General features: G+C 35.9%; 1 protein-coding gene across 12 annotated transcripts in view; it reads left to right on the plus strand.

The window, feature by feature from the left end:
* The window catches only part of HDAC9 (histone deacetylase 9), a 462,497-nt gene that overhangs the window by 407,775 nt on the left and 29,610 nt on the right, over positions 1–25,112 (plus strand). For all 12 annotated transcript variants that reach the window (XM_033083076.2, XM_033083067.2, XM_033083095.2 and 9 more), the window contains one exon: positions 24,745–24,878. In XM_033083076.2, coding sequence (XP_032938967.1) covers positions 24,745–24,878 — 134 coding nt within the window. The remainder of the gene's footprint in view (positions 1–24,744; positions 24,879–25,112) is intronic.

The following is a 25,112-nucleotide window of genomic DNA, read 5'->3' on the forward strand; positions in this document are numbered from 1 at the left end:
TATTTCCAAAGGATATGTCAGCATAAGTGGTAGCAATTAATGCCTAAAAAAACATGTAGCCAACAGCTCTTCCGTGAGGAATCACTTCTCATGGCTGGATCTGATACTTTGCAGAACACAAATAAGAGCAACCAGGTTGAACTTGGAGGCCTATTGGTTTCCTGTTACTTTGCCCTTCACATTTCATTTCCAGTTCCCACTGAAAGTAATGAATTTTGATAAGATCTCTGAATGTAACATAAAATGCTATTAAACCCTAAAATACCTAGCATCTTGGCACAAGCAAATTCAGAAGTAATGGACACAGTTTTAATAGAGATGACTGCTGAAACAAATGATCTAGCATGGTATCCAGCTGTCAATGTAAGACTTTAAAGGAGACTTATAAATAGATGGCATCCTTACAGTTAGGTATGCCATAGCACACTCTGACACCAGAGGCTTCATGCAAAAGTTTTTCTTCAATGACTAGTCTTTTCTTGAGCCTTCACAACTGTCCTACTGTTTCTTGGAATTCTTCTCAGTTTCCCACTGTGTTTTGTGTATAGTATATGGGTTAGAAACAGACCAAAGGCTAATGCTAGAACTGCGTATCACTGAATTCAAATGCAGAGCTGCTCACACTCAAAGCCTGGTACTTCAGATCTGTTTCAGAGATAAAGTTTCCCATGTGCCAGCTTCAGTATTTCTAAAACATTCTATGTGACTCTTCTGAATATTTCAAGTACTTAAAAGGCAATATATATCCATTGGTTTTGGTTTGTTTTTGTATTTTTTTCCCCTGGAAGCACTTAGTTTCTGAAGGAGTCCCCAGATAATATTGTTACTCTCTACTGTTACTCTCTACTCTCTGCTTGACCAGCCTTGAACTGGCTGTGATTTTTTTGGGGGGAGAGTAGAACGATTATAATGGCTTTAGGTAGGAACTTCACTTTCTTGTGGTTCAAAGTCTTCTCTGACTCTTGACTCCAAGGAGGAATCCTGACTGGGACTACTGGGGCTAGTGTAATAGGTATATGTTAAGGAAAAAGGAGTCCCTGCAAACTGATAGCTGACTAAAGAGAATAGTAGTATATTGGTAGATGTTTTAACATAGTTTGAGTTTCTAAAAATAGTATTACAGGCTTTTATAATGCTACGTCTAATCTCTTCACAAATAAGAAAGTCTTTTTGACTCAACTATGAGAAGCTGTGATCTTGGCAAATCTGTCACTGACTGCTTCTGACTGCAGTTTCATAGCTGGCATAGCTGCTCCAAGCAGCTCCTTGAATCTCTCTGTAAACACATGGAGCCTTAACTCACCAACCCATCAGAAAATGAAGTCAAAAAAGTGAAGAGGTTTCTATTGGGCTGAAACTGAATCAGATTATGGAAGGACCAATATGTGCCAGAGGCAGCAGAGAAAGGAAGAGATTGCATAGGATAATTTACGGTAGCAGTAAATCATTACCACATCTGCCTTCTTTTCTGAATTCTCCTGAGTTCAGAGATTTGATTGTTTTGACATAATTTGGTTATCTTATCATTCTGCCTCTTGAGGTGACAGAATGATTATCCAGCAGGATAGACCTGCAGCTTTTGACTCAGAACTAGCAGCATTGGAGATGGGTTGGAGCAATGATCATTGATTCAGCTTTTCGCAGAGGAGTGTCCTCATTGGTATTTTCTTTCTGTCCCTTTTGTCTCTTGGAAACTACATGATATGCAGTGACTGGCAGTGAGAAAAGGTAGCATCAAGACTTTGCTTCCAGTTGTTCACTTCTGAAAGCAAAGTTTGAGTTTTTCCTAGGGTGATTACTTGAATACTAATTAAATGGCAGTTTGGCATGATCCAAACATCAAAATAGATGACAAATTAATTGGTGACCAACCCTCAGACATTATTATTTTCACAGGATTCACTGTAAGAAGTACAGCATTTTGTTCCTTTTTCCTTGTAGCCTGCTGCAGTCATTGCTTTATCATATCCTATGGTTTGGACATGGCCATTGGATTGCCCAGCCTCCTAAATCAGATTATGCTTATTTACTCCTGCATTTGTACTCCTTAAATTTGCTCTTGCAATACAGATATCGCTGATTTATTTGTCAGTGATTTCAGGATCGGGTACATTATTGGCTTGTACACTACATTTACATTTATAAATATGAATGTAGAAAATGTCAGAAATCCTTCTCTCTGTGGAAGAGTAGTCTGTTGGCTCATATGGAAGAGAGATTGAAATTCACTGTATAAAATTAGTGTCTTCTGTAGGACACAGCATAAAAAGGCAAATGATAAGATACAAGAGGAGGGGTCCTTTTCTCTTTTTTTTATTATTTCATTTAAAGAAGGGACTGGTGCTTGGAGAAATTCAGAAAAATTCTGATGTTTGGTTGAAGAACTTGCTTTCACATACTGGCAAGTAAGCATATGTCAATGGCTTGGACTATGGGCTTGAGCCATGAGAAAGCAGTGAATAAGTCACCCCATGTACTGAGGCTGGGGAAATCCTCACGTTCAGACTTTGGGGCACGGATGTCTAACTGGAAGCTCTTCTGAAGGATTCAGAAATCTTAGTACTGATTTTGATATTGCCAAGTGTTTTCAATACTGTCTGGCTAACTGGTGTATCTTCCAGAAAGGATGTGAAGCAGAAAGTGAGTGAAATTAGAAATATTAATAAAGAAGCATTGATTTGAGCTGCTTTTTCACCTTTACTTGGCCTATCTTTCTGCAAATGAGACAGGAGAGATTTCTGTTTCCACTCCCACTCCTGCCTCTCAAAGAGAAGAACTGTCTGCTGGCTAGTTAACTAATTGGTACAAGTGAAAAACCACCTGTACAGCATGTTCAGCTATGCAGTGTCAATCCATCTGCAGAATGCATCAGGTGCCCATTCTTTGATTTAGGGCAGTTGCTGGGGACAGGGCAGAGGATAGATTACGATGGAGGAAAAGAGAGAATCTACAGAAGTATTAAGAATTATTTTCTCTTTTAGGTCATCTTGCCTTATCTCTTCACCTACCTCTTAATGTTTTTTCTTTCATGCTACAGTAGCAACACTGGCTAATGACAATAACTTACGTAAGGGATGCAAAAAAGGTAAAATTGGTTGTACCTTTTCTCAGTTTTGAAATTAAACTTATGAAATATTTTTTTTCTTTTTGAAACAAAAAGGCTGTCATTTAGTAGAAGAAAGGAAAGAACAAAGTGCTTTTCTTTTCCTTAGGCAGTATTAATCATGTCAGATTACAATTTAAATAGAACAAATTAAATGTAAGTTTTTAGGGCCATTTTGAAACTAATGGAGCTTGACACAGTGTTCAGCAACTTGCCTGTGCCTTTTGCAGAATTGGGTCTTGAGAGAACATTGTTGAAAGACATCTCCAAATGTGGATTTCTGCATAACAAAGTGTCTGATCTTTTATAGCATCGTTGCATTGGGAATTAGTCTTGTCTTTGGGAATTTGTAGTCTTTAGTAGAAGACCATGATTTATGTCTTAGAATTTAACCATTCTCTGTAATAAATAGAAATGTGCCACAAGTATTTACTTGGTTGCGCCATGGGAAAATTTTTAACATATTGTTCACAGCTTCAAAATGCTATAAAAGAAGGCATGTAATTTGAAGACCGACTATCCTTTGTGATTTCTAACCAATAGATTGATTAATATCTTTCAAAAGAGACAGCAGCCAAAATGTTTACATCTCATTAGGCAGAGAAGAAGAGAGCACACACAATTTTGATTATGAGCTTGGATGGTTCATTTCTTTGGGCTTCAAATCCCTACTACTTAAGGCAGACTGTAACTTTAAGATGTTATCTCTTGCCTGCACAAATAAACAGCCAGTTATGCTTTTTATGGTGGGTAGTTCTCAAACCAACAGGGGATTAAATGATATTAGCTGGAGTTTGTGGTTCCCTGCTGAACTATCACGGGCTCCATGGATTCCTGTCCTGAATATTTCACAGAGCAAACACCTCTTATCTGAGGTGATATTCTCACACTGGCCTCTTGGCCATGGACTTCAAAAGCTGATCACAGGGAGGGCTTGAGAGGCAATAACCCTTAATATAACAGTCTCTCCTGATAGGGATAGACAAGGTAAAGGTAAGGCGTCTCTGAAGTTTGCTCTTGTGTGTTTAGCCCCATGGGGTGATAAGGGGCCATCTGTTTTTTCAGTCTGCAAACTCATCTTTTTCACACTATCCCAGTATCAAGTACACTTTAAGTCTGACTGGTATCAGCACCAGCAATTCTTCAGTAATCTGAAGAGATTTTCTTGGTACTTTTAGCTTTGATCCCAGCAATTGTCTTAGTTGCTATTGTGTTGGGTTTTTTTACCCAAGCAAATATATGAAATTAAATTTAAAACGTTATGTTCAAGGAATCATTGTCACAAAGATAATAAGTTATTGGAATAGGTGCTATAAAAGGTATGTTAATTACTTGTGGGTAAGGGGAAATTTTTTGTTTACCTATGTGAATAAACTCAAAACAACAATTCATGTTTATTAATTGTTGAAATAGAATATCAGTAATATCAGTTCTAGAAGTTAAAAAACCACTACTTCAGGCCTCGAAACTATTGTAAGAGTTAGTAAAATGCGACTCAGATTTCTTTTATTGTGGAGCTCCCAGAACATCTTCCTTCATCTTTTAAGCTTTTCCCTGCAGTCATTTTTTTTTTTATCAATGAAACATTTGTATTCAATTGCAATCTCCTGATGGCTTTATATGCAAACACTGAATACTATGAAATCCGCAATAAAATGATGCAAGTTGCCAACACTGGCACATGAAAAAAAAAAAACCTAATTTTTTTTAGCATTTTATTACATTAATTTGTTGTTTTGTGGGGTGGGGGTGGTGGCTGTCTTTAAGGAAATTGTTCATGCTTATACCAACTAATTGCTATAAAATTTCTGGAAATGCAAGAATGTAGATCCTAATACCACAAGCTTTTACTCACTTTGAGCAGTCCTGTTGATTGAGACTACCCCACCAACCTGATTAAGATTTACTAAAATAAGTAATGTTTACAGGGACAGAGATTGTAAATATTTTTATAGTACAAAAATATGCAAAAAGCTCTTCAAAAGCGTATTTACATCAGAATGCTGTTACTCAAATACTTCCTGAGATCTTACAGAATTAAATTGAAAAGAAATGTTTTGTTCTATTGTAAAATATGTCAATTTGAAGTGAATTTACTAATAACCTATTTACTTCAGATTCATTTTTTAATCGCCATCATCAAATACAATCATGTACATTAAAATGGACTAAGGGAAAGATCTTGAGAGGTCTTCTTTGAAAGAAGAAACTAAAATTAGATAACTGCCCAGAGCAACAAAGTATTCTTAGTTAGCAAAAAGTCACTTAATGTTTTCTGTTTATGATGGCAAATTAATCAGATATTTGTTTCCTTTGATCCATAGTCATACCCATATTCCTTAAATTCCTCTCTATTAAAAAAAATTTCTCTTTTTCATATCTAACATTACATCCACTCAGAATAAATTTGTTTGTGTGAGCTGTGTTCCAAATGTTTTTTACTTACTTAAAACAGATTAGCAAGATTTAACAAAGTTGTTTCATTTAATAAGGAAATGTGTCCTTTAATGAAATGTCTGGGTTTTAAATGTAGTAGCTTCCAAAATTATTTTCCCAATATGATTCATTAACATCAGATATTAAATCAGTGATTTATTTGTATGGAAACAAAGCACTGACATGTATTGCCATATAATTTATGTTTTTGTTTATGATTGCAGCCAGGCATAATGTGTTCTTGTTCATAATTTTCTTTTCGTTAAGCAAAAGTTGGTTTGCAAAAAATAACTTAAATTGCTTTGCATAGTACTTTTATGCTGTCAAGAGAAATTATCAATTCGAAATTTGAGATATATATAAATTATATATAAATTTATATATTTTTGCGAGTTGTTTTTTTTTTGCTTTTAAAATTTTCGTATAATGTATTTATTTTTTTAAATGAACAGATTTATAATTTATTTCTGTTAAACAGTTTAATTTATCCAAAACAGTGGAAAAAATTGCAAAATATCTTTGATTGGTTTGAGGTTTTTTTCTGGTAAAGAAGAGGTATTGACTAAAAGATTATATCCAGTTGTTACTATTTGTATCTAATTTTATTTCTATTTTAAAAGGTAGTATCTGTAGTCTCAGAAATCCTTTCTTTTCAATGAAAGTGATAGTAGCATCTCTTTTGGTTCCTTCAGGAACAGCTTTGGAGCAAAATTACTTTTCAATATGACTGGTCTGTGTCCTAACAAATTTACCAGGAATTTAAATAAATTTTGTCAAATCGTCTTTGAAATAGTTGCATAACTAAGTCCAGTGTTTTGAAGCAGATTTTGCACAGAAGTGGAAGAGTAGAACTTATTTTGTTGAAATTTCTAAAGCAGACATGAAGATATTAAAACAATTTTTCATTCACTTAAATATTTGAGTAAGCAGCATTCTTAAATCTGCATCAAACCCTGGGGAGAACAGTAAAGAAAATCCATTTATCAAGTGATGCAATGCTGTTTTAAAATTGTGTTTTAATTAAGAAATGTGTTACATCAAAGGAATTAGTTATCCAAAATTAATTGTGGTATTTATGTCACCATGTGAATAAAACATTATTTTTCTAGTGATGTAACTACACCAGTGGTAGCTTTGTAGAACACACATGAAGACAGTGCTTGTGTCCTGAACCATGTAATTTTTTTCATTTGACTCTTTTTGGATGCATCTATTGCTACACTCAGTAGACATCTCTGGGATTTTCCCAGGATACTTTTTGAGGGAAAACATAGAGGTCACAAAAGCTGAAGATCTCTAAGGGATCTTTAAGGTAAAAAAAAAAAAAAGTAGTAGTTCTGAAATGTTTTCATCCACCAGGAGTTTCCTTTCTATTCACTGAAAATTGCTGAAGTTTTTTTTTTCCAAATTACATTACAGATTTGAAGATTATCTAAATGAACACTGTTTTTTAATGTTTTAGGTTACTGATAGGGAATAAAGATGATTACTTTAAAAAACACTTAAAAGGGTCTGTGCACTTTTAATGGCTTGAGTGAAACAAAACACCAAACAGGATGTCCTTGTCCCCTTTGAACTTGAGGCATCACATTGACATGAAGCTACTGAATTCTCTCATTAGTTATGTGGTGCTGGAATCCCAGTGGCACTTAATGAAGATAAGTTTTTATGTAGTGCTTTCAAAAAAGAGTTGGAAATTGAGTCTGATTCAATTTAGTACTCTATCACAGACATAATAAAGTTGGGAAATCAAGAAAAAAGAAAGGAAGTGGAAGAAAAGAAAAAGAAAGAAAATAATAAAAAAAAAATGAAAAAGGGGTAGGGGAAAAGAAAAGAGAAAAGAAAAGAAAAGAAAAGAAAAGAAAAGAAAAGAAAAGAAAAGAAAAGAAAAGAAAAGAAAAGAAAAGAAAAGAAAAGAAAAGAAAAGAAAAGAAAAGAAAAGAAAAGAAAAGAAAAGAAAAGAAAAGAAAATAATATCTAGAACATAAAATAAGAAGAAATTTTGTCTTTCATTCACACAAAGTAAAATTTTCCTTATTGTAATTTGCATTATGTAGCTAAAAGAAAGGAAAAGTAAGATACTACTTATTTGCATTTTTTTCATAATTTTTTCCAAAATACTTTCAAATTATTTGCCTGGTTTTTTATTATGTCTCATAATATTGGTAGAAAATTTTGTAATTTATTTTAATGGAACTGACCATCTTACTCCATAATAAGGGTACTTACAGCATAACCACTTTAGCACGATGTACACTGAGCATCAGAGCTTGTCAAGACCTAAACGCGGTATTTTTAAGAGAGAAAGTAGAAAAAAAATCTTATGCTCCGAGGTGGGACGGATATTTCAGGCAGAAACTGAGAGAATATATTTAGTTCAGTAAACAGTCAGCACTGTTCTAGATATATTTCATCTGAAAGAGAATAGCAGTCTTTTGGCTTTGGCTGACTACTGACAATTAGAGCGTCATAAACCAGATGTCAAACATTACGTCTTGAGTAACTTTTTTCTTCAAAATTTGCCCATCCCTTTTGTCATCATGGCTCAACTATCTAATTTAGTCTGTTGGTTAACACTGTCCTTGCTCAGTACCTGCTTTTATTTTATTAAAATTAGTGAAAGAGTATCAGTAAAATATTTTATTTTGCTCTGAATGTTTCCTTAGCTTTTAATAAAACTGATGCACAATTAATAGACTCAGAAATAAACATAAAATTGAAAAAAGTTCAGATAAAAGGCGTCTCATTACTACAAGAATATTCCCTGACCAATTTTATTATAATATATGGCTATGTTCCTTCTCTGTTAGTTTCAGCTGAGTGACTTTTACCACTTACTGCCTTTGGGAGACTGATCTGTGGAGATTTCGATCTTGAAACATGTCCCTTGAGATTTGATTTTCATTTACTTCAGTTTATCTCTGTGAAGTAGGCAATCATTTTCCTCTTTGAAATGTCTTGTTTGTGAAGCAATGTAGATATTTATGCTAGCACTGTTTAAAGATAACTGCTAATCTGAAAGAAAGGGCTTGAGAGCAGCAAATTAATTTATGATAGAGAAGGACATTTTCCAGTGTTTCAGCCTGGGAAATCCCAGGTGTGAGGATGGGAAGGCTGGACATCAGACATCTGAGCTGGAATGATTCTTTTGACCAGGTGGTTTAACTTCTAAAACACCAGGACAAATGGTCAAATTCCCTTCTTTTTCTGGGATATCTAAAAGCCACCCTGGTAAATGCATACCACTTACCAAGTTTTTGTCATGTTATTAGCAGAGAAGTGCCAGTATATTCAAGGGTAGAAGACACTGAACTAAAAGGGTGTTAGGAGAGATTGAGCTGAGTACTGAGCAGAGCTTTAAAGAGCAGATGATTTATGTCTTAGACAAAGAAAGCAAGGTGCACAGTGGGTTGGTGGGATAGCAAATATTTTGAGTCAGATGTGTAGTCTGAGTAAGTATTACTGGGTTTAATGGAACAAATTTGGCATTGAAATTCTCTGTGTGCATACAATTATTTTCAACTTTTGTGAATCAGGGAATGATACTAGACATTACTAGATGAGTAGGCTCTAAAGCTAAGAAGATTACCATTATGACATGCTAATGTGACTATATGTACTGTAAGTAGAGCAAACATAATTTCTACATAATTTCCATGGTATCTGTATGAAAATATCCCTGTTAGCTTGAAATTTGAATGATTATTAGAAATACATTAGGTAGCATTATTATATAGAAAAAACTTTCTAAATAATTTCCTAGTAAGTGTATCATTAATATACTACTATTGTATGATAATATTAGTATTATAGATTGTTTAAATAATGCAAGGGTTTGAAAGTAGGTCTCCATAACATACAAAATCTCTATCAAGAGTAATTTTTATTGAGGCACTAATGGAAGCATGGATTACTTAATTAAAATTTATTCATATTTAATTTCATATTTAGCTCAGAAGCTTCTCACTGAGCATACTGTATTCACAATGCATGATTTTGGTAGATGAAAACATATTTTATCTGCCTGGATGTAAATAGTCTTTTGGAGCCATAAATAATCTTCCTCTCTCAGTAGGAGAGGTGTTTAATTTCAAAAAGACCATCTCTCCAGAAAACTGGGGATCTTCTTGTGGGTATTCCTCTTTTCCTACTGAGTATTAAATAGACTGGAGGAGTAGCAGAGGCAAGACAGCTAACTTTTCCTTACTTAAGGTAAGCAGGAAGAATCTTGACAAATAGTAAAATCAAGGGGTTTTCCCATCAGTTTCTATATATAGAAAGGTCATAAACTGAATATGAAATTAAATGAAATTATAAATGAGATTTCTTTTAATACAGATCAAGTTGCTAAAATGGGTGGTTAAATTCCCTAAAAATAAAATTAACTGCAGAATCTTCAATATGAAGAAAAACTTTTTCACAAGCTCTTCACAAAGATTTTAAGAGTGGTATTGTGGAACTCAGAGGTATCTTTGCAGTAAGCTTACCACCACACTTCACTAGGAAAAACCATTTTGACATAAATTCAGCTGTCAATGTTGATGATAGGAGATTCTGTTGTTTTTTTTATTTTGCATGAACACACGAATAATCTGCAATATAAAAAGAACTTTCACCTCAGATGTGGTTGTTATTTCTCTGTTAGCAGTAAGCAGTAGTTTAGAAGGGGTGCAGGTATGGATACGCAATGTTGAAGGTGAGGGAAGAGATACAGTGAGTGAGGAGATCCCCAGAAAACTCCCAGCACAGAGGTCTTAAGCTTTCTCAAAGTCCAGCTACCTTGCTGGCCCCTGCTTCTCCAACTCTTTCAGCTATCATAAATACCCTGCACATACCCTTCTACACATGCAGATTGGTAATGTGCACACATATATTTGGGCTGACAATTAAGAACTATGGCAGGGTGGTTAATATTCTTCAAACATCTGGACGCCTTCAGGACTTGGCCCATATAGAAATTGGTTTGTAGGTAAACTGCAATTAAAATCCTTCTTTTCAGCACCTAGTGTTGGTACATTTAGATGACACTACTAATGGACTAAAATTTTCCAAGGAATGGAAGACCCTAAGGAGGAGAAAGACTATAAAGCCAATTGTGGTGTTTTTGTTGTTGTTTCAACAATTTGGTCCTTGAACTGAAAGGGAGAGAAAAAACGGGAAGAAGCTGGCCACAGAACAAATAAATATGGCATTGGCTCATATTCATTACAACACATTGGATAAAAATGAACAATGGCAACTATCAGCTTTCATGCACTTCCTTGGAAAAAAACAGTGTTGTGTAACTTGGCCAAAAAGACGACGACATGTACCACTGCACTTACACAGCCCAGAACGGGAGTCAAATGAGCACCAGAAGAAAATAGCTGTTTTATTTGGAGGTCCTGTTTACTTGGAATATTTATTACTTTCATCAAAAAATATCAGTTTAACATATCACTTGCACAATTCCTACTCTTTTGGTTTTCATAAGAATTCCAATAAACTCATTTTGCTACTGAATGGGAAAGATATTAGAAAGATTCAGAGACTTGGGGGGATAGAAAGGAGAAAAGAAAGGTCAGCACAGAAGAAAAGGCTTAGATGAAAGTATGTCAAAGCAAAGCTTCCCATGAAAGATTACTGAGAATAAAGCTTTTTTTTTTAAACAGACATAAAAAACAATATATAAATCATGAGCACAAAAGCCCTGTTTTATGATTTTTTTTTTGCTGCTATTTAATTTTTTTATATATTTTTTTTTTCCATTGTTAAAAAACAGCCAAAACTTCAAAGGCACGCTGCATGTGTTCTAAATCAGGACTTCAGTGCTGATGTATGACAGCACAAAAATTAAAACTAAATAAATGTGCTGTCTAAACTACCATATTTCTCAAAAAATTACTTTAAAGGCTTTAAAAAATTAGAATTATTGATTGATCTTACTTTACCAACCATAATGTTTTCAGCAGAGTAAAGAACAAAATATTATATTAAAAAGAGAGAAAGAAAAAAAGAGTGTTGTCTGAACATATCTGAACACCTGTATTTGGCTGTCTTGCAGTTTTGTCAGACAGGCAAGGGGGCAAATGAAACTTTCCAGTGATTTGTCAGATAGTCGGTATGGACTACATAATTTCTCAGTTTATTCACTGTTTTATGGAAGGCTCCTTTACAGTCAGGGTAAATCGATAAAACCAAGGCAGTATATCTGTGAAGAACAGCATTTCTGGTCTATCACATAAAAATGGTTGTAGGACGGATGCATTCTCATGAAAAATAGTTTGTTCAAGTTTTTTACTATTTTCTTTTCAAAATATCAACTTTTAAACGTGTTGGGTTAGCATTCCATTTTAATTTACTCACTTTGTGTAGGATCTTTCTGTTTTCTCTTAGAAATGGCATGTCTGACTCTAAAGGTGTCTGGCCACAGCACACCCATTAAATCTGCTTGCAAAAAAAATTGCGTGACTGGCGTCCCTTTTCCTCTGGCCTCTACTTTTACAATGGCCATTTGCTGTTCTTCCACTAAGTCATCTTGATTTGTATTGACTCACTTGCTTTATCAGGTTACAAAAGGGGCAAGTGGCCCAGGCAAATAAGAATGCAAATGCTGTTCTTTTTCATAAACATTTCTTTAACTTTTAGAACTCATTTGTCCCATCCGTGCTAGTATTCTTTTTCTGATTCTTGTTAAGAAATAGTCACTGGCTGTAATTAATCTTCTTATTTAAGTCTGAGGAGTGATATTTCTTTGCAAAGGTTCCTGGATATTTGTGTGATCAAGAGAATTGGTTATTTACTACTTATCATTTTATCTTATTTAATCCCTACTCTGTTTTGTTCAGTTGCTTCAGTTACACAATAAGAGAGCAGATACTATAGGATGTTATTTTATGAGCACTAGTAAGAAATAGATAATTAAGTTTAGGAAGTTAAAGTATGCAGTGTGCTGGGAGTCTCTAAGCTGAATGTAACATCTGGCAAATACTACTATGCGTACAAATAGTGTTACAAACATGAAACAGGGCTAAACTAGCTGATCTAGTAATTTAAATAGTCATTTACTATTAAGTTGATCAGTTGTATTAATGTATAAAAGATTGACCATACTTAGATGTAATATAAGGACAGGGATCAAATTCTAGGGAGTTTGAGGTATTCTGGGCTGCCCCAGCTTTAACCACCTGACCCTGGTATCTCAACTGAAAGCCCAAATCCCTGAGATTGTTAGTGGTGCCTCCAGAGGCTGACTCAAGAGTTCCAGAGCTCTCCAGGAGCGGTTAACCTCAAAAGAATCTCTCAGGATTAATTGCCGATTTTTTGGTATATACTAAGTGCTAAAGTTGCTTTTCCCACATGCAGAATTCAGAGTTTGCCAAAATTCATCTTGGAGACAGTTACTTTGAGATTTTTAATGAGCACTGCTCATATAAATAACACATTTTTATTTCTGATAAATTTTGTAATAAAGGCTTTCCAGTGTTTCATCAAGGAAAGGGTTCATCACTGTTTCCACATACATGTCACCTAGAACAAATGTATGGAAGTGATATATGTGCTTTTCATGTTGAACTTTTCAAGATGTGGCCTGAAATTTTATTTATAGAAACAAGAAATATCAAGATAAGACACTGCACAGTTACAGTGGGTACAAGTAGAAGTTACGTTTATGTTGTCTATGTTTCTGCTGCTGCCTTTTTCTTGAAGAGGTCCTCAGAATTTTTTGTTAGTGGCAGTCATTTGATGACTGACAAGAGAATACTCTTGGACTGGCAAAGTGTCGCTACCTTGCCCTATAATACTCTGCTGTCTAATGAACTGCTAAAACCTGTCATTTCTCTTGTCTTCGTTTCATTCCTAATTAAGATAGTATCAGCACATGAAATCAAATAAATGAAAAATTCTAATCTGGAACCATTGAAAGTAGCACCAGTAGAGACTCTTTCCTAAAAAAGCTTTCCAGTTTGGCACAAACATTTATCCGCATGTAGGATGAATGAGTTGCTCACTTCAGTCTTGCCTGAAATTGTTTACACACTCCTTCTTTGGAACAGTAAATCTAGAGATTGCATACAAAAACTGTGCACAAAGGAACATTATTTGGGTTGTAAGGTCAATTGCTCTGAAGTTAGACCAAGAGAGATTTATGATTGCTTGCACAATGGACCCCTTTTGCATATGTTGTAAGATAGAGATGTTAATTAAATGAGCATCTACTATTCTGAACGTTTGCTTTTCTCTGCATAGAGATGGCTAAGTTCAAGTTTTAACCATAAACCAGCAGTAAATTCTAGCTTCGTGATTTCTGCCTAAAGCTAAAAAACATAGGAAATAAATGTTCCTCTCCTCTGTATATCAGGGTTTTTTTTGTTATCCACTTTTCAGTAATTAAAAGCAACCTTAACACCCAACAAGTTCTGTGGTTGGTAAAAAAATGGTACCCTAAATTTCTTATCTTTTAAATCTTAATTTCACATTAAATGAAAATGTTTTATTTTTCTATATTCAAATGTGTAACATCAGCTATCAGGTCACTTATGCTTTGCAATTGCCCATGAAAAGACACAGGTAGAAATTTGAGCTAATCTCTGATAAAAATATTAACTTGCTTGATTTTATAGAAGTCCCACAGAACAGGTAATAGTCATGTCAAAGCAAATTTCTCTCGAGTGTTTCCAGACATAGTGAGAATACAGGAAGACCCAGAATATTCAAGAAGTGAAAATAATCCTAGCATAATAAGGGCCATAAGGACAATTCCTGCATGTTTCTTGGGGGTCTGAAATAGAATAGGAAGAAAACAAAATTGTTTTTTTACAACTGTCTCTGCCTGCAAACACACACCTGCTCAATCACACCTGTATCAGCCCTGCTGGCTTCATGTGTTGGATTTCACACCTTTTGAATAGGCAACATCCAGATCTTGCACTTTGTGTAGATTTTAGCACTAAAAATGTTTTTTATTAATACCTATCACTGCCAAAAATAATCTTAAATTTGGAAATGACTTTTTTTTTTACCTATGTTCAAGCACTTGTCTTCAGACATGTTTTCTGCTGAGATCTGAGCATTTGGTCCTTGCAAGTGTTATAATAAAGATTTACTGTTTGAGTTCACATTGGGTACAAGGAAAAGAAAAAAAATTCTTTGTTTGTTATCTTTGTTAAAAAGATTTTCAGGCCATCTTTAAGCTATTCCAGGTTGGATTAGGTATATGCCAAGGCACATCAGCTTGAGATGGATTTATGCATCACCTGGGAAAGAGATAGAAGCCACCTTTTCCACTGCTCACAGCTCCAGAAATATAAATCCATTGCAGCCATTGGATTACTTCAGATTTTGTCTCTGTGACAGTATGAAAGTATGTCTGAATGAATGGCAAGTGATGTGATTGCTCCTAGGGAGACCAGCCTGTTGTCAAGCACCTGATTATTTAAATGTTTTCATTGTTTGAGGCTTATCACAAACACTTTTGCCCACACATACAAATGTGTCACCCAGCACTGTGCCATCTGCCTGTGTTTAGACCTCTTTTTAGTTAGCAACCTATCACTGGGGAATCCAGAGTACACTGCAGCCAAATGATTTTTATGTCAATATTACTGGGGCACTGTCTCACCTTTCTCTTCAAATGGAGGATACAAAAGTATATCCCTTGGGGAAAATTTAGAAATGCACTACATTTCCTTGTAGAAATAAGATCATGAACTTACTCTCTTTACTTTCTGACCCTTTCTGATGGTTGTAAGAAAATCTGTTTCCTTGACAGTCTTCAGTTTCATACTCACATTCATTTTTTTCTTGCACATCCTTCCATGCCTTTATTGTCTATTAGTCACATTTGTATTTTTTTCCTCTTATTTAATAACAGTCTCTTTTATTAACCAAACAAGCACTTTCATCCTTTTCCCAATTCTCTTATGTCCGATTTTTTCTTTCATCTTTATCTCTCATGAGCAATTGATATCACTAATTAATTAATTCCCCCACATAAATTTTAGCACTAAAATCCAGGTGAAAACAGTGAGAAGATGTTAAAATGTTAGTCCGTGGCCACTTTATGAAATTAAATCAGCACTTTGGCCAAAACTGAGAATTACTGAAAAATTTATCCTCTGCTGGAGTGACCACTTCATGTCCTAATGAGTGGAACTGTTTTGAATTTTATATTTTTCACTGTTTATCTCTATTTATTTGTAGTGAGACAGTTGAATGCCATTCTTGTCTAGGGTTTCTAAGTGGCTTTGCTATGAAGTTTGGGTAATTTTTGCCCAAACTCTCAGCTACTGTGGCTCTGCAGCTTTCATCAGAGCAAAGAGTAAATGCAATCCTGATGTTGCAATTTGATATATCTTATTTGCTAAGATTCTAGAGCCACTAGAGAGCTTTGAGCCACTGCACAAGTTATTTTACTTCTAGCTGTTAAAACTCTGGAGGGAGAAACAGTAGCTATTCTGGTAGTCCATTTTCAGTGTCTCCAGCTAAAAAAGCTGACGTACTTGTTTTCCCTTGAAGAAGGAATAACTGTTGCTGCCCAAGAAACAGTATCTCAATGTGGAATGAATGGGTTTTGCCCTGTTGTGAACTTCCCACTTTTAAGGAGAATGACTAAGATGACTATTGCAGCTGCAACAACATCTGGAGTCCTCAAATTACCTTGACACTAGTTATCTGGATTTAGGTCTGAGTATAGCACAGAAATACCATTGTTTGTCTTAATGTTTCTATTCTTCAATGAAGATTACCATTTATTTTAGGTTCTTCAGCTTCCCTTAAGACTGCTCTCATGTTATGGTAGCAGCATAGGTAGTGGTAATTTGCTTATATATGGATCCTGCAAAATAAGGAGTGATTCTGAGAAAATCCAGAAAGCAGTACTCCTTGACTGCTCAGCCACCTGAAGGCATCTTTCACCCATATCATTATGGTCATTGTTTTAACTTCCTCTAGTAAGAAAAGGTAGAAAACCCCTAAGTAAAGAACTCCATAAGGCTTCTGAGCCACTAATTCTCAAGGAGTAATTGGTGGGTCACCACTTGGCTGCAGAATCTCACAGAAAGACTCTTTCAGATAATTGTAGGTTAGAAGACTGGAAAGACAGGGATGAGATATTTAAAATTATAAGAAAATATTTTATTCTCATCTTTATTTATTGGGGGATTTGGCGGGGGGGAGGGTGATGGGGCAGAGGGTTGGTATAGTAGAATTTCTGTGGAAACAAAGAAACTAGAAAATTAAAATGTCATTTACATATTCCAACCTGTTGTGCACGAGAACAAAGTGACATCAGTCCTGCCTTCACCTGAAGCCCGTGCAGCTCCCTGCCACCTTCTTTTATGCTCCCTGCAGGTTAAGGCTCCTGCAAACTCTGCTGTGTAGTATCATGACTGACAAGGTTCTGACATGACTTCTCTATTCATGGAGAAGGCTGGATAGAGTCACCTATGTAATTCAAATGGTAGCTACAGTTGCTTTTACAATTCCACCATTTCCAGGCATTTGCGTGTCCTTTTACTAGTGTGAACAGGTACAAAAGGGCTGTTGTCTGGGTTGAAATCACATCCTTAATTCTTATATGTTTTTGGAATAGAACAGCATAATAGAAAGTTGCTCAATGTATTTTACTTGGAAATTGCAATTAAGCAGAAGACTGTAAGGAGTCAGACCCCAAACCTAGTTTCAATACTATTTCCTCTAGTGAGTTTTACACATTACCTTTTCAATAAGTGGTGACAGGCAGTGCATTTCTGGGTGATTATAGCATGTGTCAGGTGGGGTTAACAGGCACAGGGCCAGAGGGAAAGTGAATAACTATATGAGATGTACAGTAATCCCTTAGAAACACAGTGCCTTATTCCCTTCTGATTTTATAAAATGATGTTTATTAAACAATATGATCCAAATCCTGAGGGGCACTAGACCTCTGATACTAATACTGAGTTCACCAGGAAACTTGTTGCCAAATTGGTCAGGAAATAGAGTGTTTACTTCAAGTCTATCCACCTACAAGAACCTCTCCCTGATATGCTTATTGTATGCATGTCGCTAGCCTTGGAATGATGAATGGTCCACATCTGGAGGCTAGGTCTTTAGATATTGGTATATGCTGATTAACACTGGCTAAGGAACAACTCTTAATTTAATCTGATATGTTGATGTGGTAGGGTCAGTAAATGACTGAAAATAAAATGAGAGCTTTTATTTGTATACTCTGAGAAACTGAATAAGTTGGAAAGATTGTTTAGTCCATGTTGATTTTCTTGGCAGAATATATTAGACCATCTTCAGAAAATGGCAGTCATTTCTTAGCTTCTGAGTGATGGGGCTTAAACCAGATCCTTTTTGTTAACCTCCTGGGTCAATTCAGCATTAACTGACTTGGCTTTTCATCAGTTAGAAAAAGAAATAAGGCTAGATCTTCCCATCAGATTGTTTTCAGTTATAATTCAGTGCCCACATCTCAGCTATTCATGTGCAACAGCAGAATCTTTGCCCCACATATTTTAAAAATGTGTCAAGTTGATTTTATAGGCAGTAGCATTATAATAAACTTCTCCAAACTTAATCAAGCTTACTGATTTATTTGGATAGTCAATAGTAGTATCTGATTTTCATTCCAGCATGGATTAGAAACAAATTCCTCATACTTTGAATTATTTTTTTATCAGATGTCTTGTTTTTTAGCCAACCCCTTACTGAGTCTAGACTTAGATTTGGAGATATAATCATCTGTAACTTGTAACATCAGATGCATATATTGTATATCAGTTTAATCAGGCAACTTGATCAGATTTGGAAAAAGTTGTTATGATAACAGCAATATCTCATGCTCTATCAGCTTGGCAGATTTCACAGTTTGTGGGACAGATTTTCACAGATAATTATTAGTCTGATTGGTCTGTCTCCAGAGAATCCTTTTAGAGGGTCTTTAGTCTCCAGGAAGAAAGAAAAAAAAAAAAAAAAGAAAAAGAGAAAAAGCTCTCCAAACTCAATGGAGAATCCCCTCACCTCACAGACGAAGCAACGGCCTTTTTCAGAGGGATCTGAATCCAAGGCTCTGAAATACTATCTTGCTATATGAAGTCCTACAGCTTCTTTCTTCTGTCTTCTGCTTTCTGTAGCAGAACTACTTGTTCTTGAAAAAGCAGAGAAGATGTCTGCTGGACGGATGATCTTGAATCCTGTCTGGCTTCACTTAGTAGAGGATTTTCTAAATAGGAAGCAAAATAAAAAAAAGAGAGGAAGGATAGAAGGACAGTGAAGAAATTATTAGTTGGGCCAGCTGTAAGAAGGAGCAGACATTAAGAAAATGTAAGGAAACAGAGAAGAAAGGAAGCCATGGAGCAAAGAGCTAGTAAGAACGGGGCTAGAAACATCCAGCCTGTTTTGGGAATATCCAAAGGTTCGTGCTTTGACTTTGGCAGTTGAAATCTGTGGTTGAATATTTTCCCTCTGAATCCACATAACAGCACTTCAACACTTCTAAAAGCTTCATAATTATTTTGTACATTACCATGACCTTTCCTGGAGGGTGCAGAATCCCTAAAGCTTGAATCCCTGAAGCAAGTTACAAAAGAAATGCCATCCTTTTATTTTTACCATGAATTAATTGGGAGAAAAGTTTGAGGGGGTGTTCTTCCTCCATATGTTTTCTCTGAGGAACTTTTTGCCTGGTGGTCAGTGCTGCCTTGTGTGGTGAAGGTGTAAAAGTTCCTCGCTCCTGAAGGACTAAGCAAATGCTATGGACTGTATGACACACTTGGATACATCCATATCTCAAGTGGGTTGAGAATACCATCTTACTGAGCATTGCAAGGTCCCCTATTCCGGTAGCGAAACTGGTTTGCAGTATTTGACTTTCAAAGAGGTATCCTATATATCCTTGAATATATATTGAAATTTAATAAGTTATGTTCAGTGTAACAGCTAAAGAGCAGCTAATTATGAAAAATATATTACTGCAGACCTAACAGGCATGCAATAAAAACATCTATTACATAAATTGTTATTCCATAAAAATGTGTTCCTGAGACTATTGGTATTTATTTAACATACAATTACTGTCTAATTTAATATAAATTAAATGTCTGCTTGAGACATGTAATTTGAAGTGTTACTGAGCTTCCTTCTCCCATATTAAAAGCAAGAAATCAGCAGCTAATGCCTGGAGGCCAAGTGTACCATTTAAATTCAGGTACCTCAACACTAACATTTGTAATTTCAGCCATTTGGAAAATGTTTTTCGTAAGAATGTATTTGGCGTTAAAATCTCCTTTTCCCCCTCACTCAAGGCCACATCCTGCCAACTGAGTCAAGTCTCTGACTTCATCCAAATGAAGTTTTGATTCAATAAAAGGTTCTGAATTAAGACCTGAGAATAAAATATGTTCTCCTATCATAGAACACAAGCTTTGCAAAATGTCCCAGCCCCTGCTAGTGCTGGAAGGGTAAATTATCATTTGACTCCTGTATGGACATATTTATTTAGGACACGTAGCCTGGTGACTCAGGAAGTTATGTAAAAACTGACCCAGTTAATTTTAGATGCTATTGTTGGAAGAATATCAATGAAAATTAATCAAATAGTCACGAAGGAACCACAGGGAAGGAGCACGGAACACTGGTGGGTAGAATTTTGGCAGCGATCATTGCAACAGTTTTAATGAGAGGAAAACACATTGTCAAGTAAATTAGAGAGTAATGACATGATTAAATGGTAAATAATAGTTAAATACACGCTTGGAGGTCCAGGACAGAGACTGTGGAGGTTTTGTGTTTTGCATGTATTCCTCTCCAGGCTGGTCTGAGTATCCAGAGGAGCTCACCAGAGCTCTGCCTGTAATTTAGGGTTGGGTTGTAACTTTTAAGACGCTGAAGCCAAAAGAGCTGTTGGGGCCCTGCTGCTGAGGCTGAAAAAGCTGATGCTTCCTCCATAACTCTAAAGCTTCTCCAACCTTTCAGTTGTTGACGTGTCCTTGTTCCTTCACCAGCCGTCTCCAGTGAGCAAGGGCCAGCAACACGGCTTTGTTCAGCCTGCAATCACCCAAAAAAATGACTGTGCAGGAGACATCTGCTCTCCTTATGCACAGTGGGGGAGAGGGAAGGAGTCTCTCTTCTGCTGAGGCAGGTTTAGTCCCCACTAACTGGGCGTTTGCACATTTGCTGGCAAGCAAATTGAGTTGCATATATAACTATTTATGCAAACAAGTGCTGTGGTGCTGGCTGGGAGTTCACCCCATCCATATGGTTCCTTTCCCTGTCTGCTGAGGAAAGGATGCAAAAAGAGTAACATTCACAAGTTGTCTTCATTCTCAAACGCTTCCTTTGCAAAATGGGAAACTCTGGTTAGCTTCACTTCAACCACATGTAACGCAACACACAGTTGTTCATTAGACAAAGGGGAACTGACCTGAATAAGAGGTGTTTTACCTGCCTGCTGTTTGCCACTGTCTTTTTCAGGTTATCAGAGTAAGGGTACCTCAGAAAAACAAAAAACAACAAAAACAACAACAAAACAAACAAACAAACAAAAAATCCCCCAAAAACCCCCAAAACAAACAAACAAAAACAAAACACGACCCCCCACCACCACCAAAAAAACCCTGGAATAACTCTGGATTCTCTTTTTATAGGATTTTTATGGGTTTTTTTGTTTTCAGTAAATCCAGGTAGATTACAGTTGCTCCACTGATTTTGATCAAATGAGGCTTCAGAAACCTCACCCATGACATTCCTTGCTGCTTATCAGAACTAAAAAGAGTTTGGGGGGAACTTATCTGTTACAAAAAAAAAAAAAAAACCAAAACAGAATCCTTACTGGGACATCAGTTCTCTAAAAGATTACCTACTTCCTTAGATGGTACTTCAAATGATCAGCATATTATGTCTTTCAATAACAGCTTGACAGCTTGCTCATTAGTATATAATAATAATTTTCTCTTTCCACCTTCTTACACTAGAATAATTTCTTACAAAAGTCTGAGTATTGTAGCTCCTCCAATAATAATACTTCAGGAGGGGGAAAGGTATAGTTAGAAATTACACATTATGGTTTTGTTTTGAAATTTTGTATTCTTCCATCAAAGGTTGGCAAAAACCAGCTCTTATACAGTTTATCTGTGCAAGGCATAACATGGTTTATAATGGTTGCAGTCTTAATCTAGTCCTCTCTGCTTGGATGTACATTGTGCACCTCCTTTTTTGTGAAGAAAATATAAAACACTTGGTGAGTAGGAATTTCAGAATTACTTAGGAGTGGTTTTTTTCTTGTGGAAATCAAAGGTTAATAATAATAGGATGATAGCAAATGAATATTTAATGCTTTTGCATGTTCTACCCAGGATACCCAAATGTTGGATCTGTTGATGAAGCAAGTACTTTCAATGTTTAAATTACAGAAATTATGAAAATAATAGTTGGCACAAAACCATTCTCACAATTTCCTGGCACACTGCATGAGCCTAATTTTTAAAAATGCTGCACATACCTGAAAATCACTGAGCACGTTACAAGATTTCAACAGGTACAGTAGAAGGACCAGGAACTGCTGTTGTTTTCTAAATATTCATGTGAGTTGGAAGGCTCAGGATTCAAAATGCCTGTCTGACTCCTTTCTCACCTTAAGTTGGCCAGTGCTTGATATTCTTATATCAGGGGAGATGACGGATTCTCTTAATGGTGCTTGTTACTATTTTCTTCTTGTTTTCATTAATCATTTGGCATGAACTACAGCCCATCTTAAAACTATTACTTGACTGGGATTCCTTTCTTTCCATTTTCTTACTTCTGCACTCCAGGGGATTTCCTTGAGGAAGCTAACATCTTTCCTAGGTTGCTGCAGTGACATGGGATCCAAGTTTCTTTGTTAAGAATTTCCATAACTCATTCATTCAGTCACTGGCGGTGTTGGTACTGTTGACTAAAGTTATTTCTTCACTTTCTAGCAGGTCACCTTTACTTTCTCAGGGTAGTTATACTGAAGAAAAGCACCATCATGTTTTAATCTGGGTTGGAAACAGTTTATCCTGTTACCGTGATCTCTGTTCGGAAAGATGCTCTCTGTGAAGCTCATTGTATCCTGACTCAGTAAGGGGTGATTATTACAGCATCAATACCAGGAAAATCATCAGGCAATCAGCAGACAAACTAATATTGTAAAAATGATGATGGGTTATATTATGTATGGTTGTTTAAATGAAGAAAAGGCATAGCAGGAGTCTTTACATTTATTGCCCTACAAACCTCAGAAGATTACGATGTGGAGATAGCAATATTTGCAACCATACAGAATTCTCCAGTGTGCAGGGGCAACATGGTAGGGCTTTTCCTTCACAGAATCTGTATAATACAAAGGATAGTGTCATCTTAAAAGTGCTGTTGGATTCCTCACATTCAGAGGGTGAATTATAGATGTGGGGAGCATGTGCCTGTTCATTGTTCTTCATTTCCTGTAAATGTTCTGTCTCTGACTCACTTTACACTGTTGGCACTCTCTTCTTATGGACCTAAAGATCTCATGTGTAACATGCAGACAGAAATAATTTCTGTAGGTAAAAGCAGAAATTGGCTAAAGATCAAAGGTTACCCTCATTCCACTCCTTCCTTCACTTTTATTATCCTGTCTAAATTTGTTCTTTTGTAGAGAGCGGGGGGCGAGTTGTTGTGTTTTTTTTTTTTCATGAGGGAAGTTGGAGTTTAGTAAATGGTTAAGGTTTTATTTGTTATTCAACCCTTTATTTGAACCACAGTGTAGTTACTTTGTTAGAATCAAAACTGTGGTACTTTTAGGGTACAGAAGATTGGGCAGTGGCTCAAGGAAATAGTATTTCACCTCAGGTGTTTCTATGATCATCTATATATCAAATGGTAAATAGATGAGTTTTGCTGTTTTGGGGTTTTTAGGTCTGTACAGCTAATCCGGATTTGATATAATTAAAGTTCCTAATCTAAAAATGGTTGGACATGTGCTTAACAGAGATGTCCATTTTACATCCTAAGATAAAACCAGAACTAAATGTGGGGTTGGAGAATTTCTCTGGAAAATATGCTTGTAATTTTCACAGTTTTAATTTTTGATGGTCTTCTTCACTGGAATAAAAAATGTTGGTTTTCCTGTCTTTATGGAACTCCAGGGTTCAGCAGGTACTTACTAATGCTTTATTTAAGGAAACGAAAAGCACTGGAATGAGTAGTGATGACCATCAATGGAGCAACTAGTACAGATCAACTGGGAAAGTTAAGAACAAGATGTGATGTTTATTTAATGTCAATAGTTTCAAATCTTTAATTACCATTTCTTACTTGAAAGAGATTAAACAAAAACAATAGCTGTCCTAGGAAACTACCACAAAAATTCTTCCAAAAATCTTCACTTCAAATTGACATATTTCATGCAATTTTTCTTGTCATTGAAAAGGTAATAAATTAACTTTGTTTGAATCACAGATGAAAACTTTGTGGTAATGTCTGTGTAGTTATAGATCACCACAGAAAATGAAGTACCATCATTTTTGGCTATGGTGCAGAGTTTCTTAGAGTACTGTTGGTCAGGAGTGAGTGGTACTGGTAGAGATAGCTATGAAGTTCTAGACAGTTTCAACTTATACCAAAACCCTGAATTAAAGTTGTTAGTGCTGCTTCTGAAAACGCTTCAAGATGGAGCTAAGAGGTAACATATGTTTCCACTATCTCTCAGTCCATGATTTTATATTATTCTCAAACCTCAAATACAAACGAAGAAGTAATTTTTAAATAAAAAACCCTTCATCATCCCATTTGGAAAGTACTGTTATTTTTAATTATAGCACCATAGTTTAACTACAAATATTATTTGTCATATCAATGCCATAAATGGCCAGGGTTGTGTCAGATCTCTCTAAATAACATGGCTGTATGTCACACTGATATGCAGATAGGAAGAGAATCCAGGGTGATAGTGGTTAACAAAGGTAGGAAGAGAGATATCCTTGTGTTTCAACTTATCTCCAGCAACAAGGGATCAGCATGAGGGACATTATCTCACATGTGCCTCATAAAAAATTCCATATACTAACTCTAAATCATCTGGTGGGGGCCATGGTCAGAAACAGGATACTGGACTAAGCATATCGTATGCTCCCTGTACAGTATTCCAGAGCTTTCCACATTCTCGTGCAGCAGATGTGAAACATGCCTGCAATGTCTGTTCTGCTTTAATTATTTGCACTCCTGTATTTGAATACCAGGTTTTGGTCACCTAACCAAGCAATTGCTGAAGCTGGCGGATGGCCGCGTGGTGCTAGCACTGGAGGGAGGACATGACCTTACTGCCATCTGTGACGCCTCGGAAGCCTGTATAAATGCCCTCCTAGGAAATGAGGTAAAACATAAATCATACCAGGGGGAGAGAATGAGCAAGGTTTGCTGGAGTTGCTATCTTTGGTATTCTTTTCGTAACATTGGTGTCAATCCTTTATTCGTTAGATATAAAGACCATGGAATTTGAATATGTCTTAGAAATTAACGGACCTGGTTTGCATAAATATCTCCAAATTAGATGATTATACAAATTCTTTATGCCTAAATGATTCCCAGTTCTGAATCATATTTAAAA

This window comes from Catharus ustulatus, chromosome 1 (genome assembly GCF_009819885.2).
Source record: "Catharus ustulatus isolate bCatUst1 chromosome 1, bCatUst1.pri.v2, whole genome shotgun sequence".
NCBI lineage: Eukaryota > Metazoa > Chordata > Aves > Passeriformes > Turdidae > Catharus > Catharus ustulatus.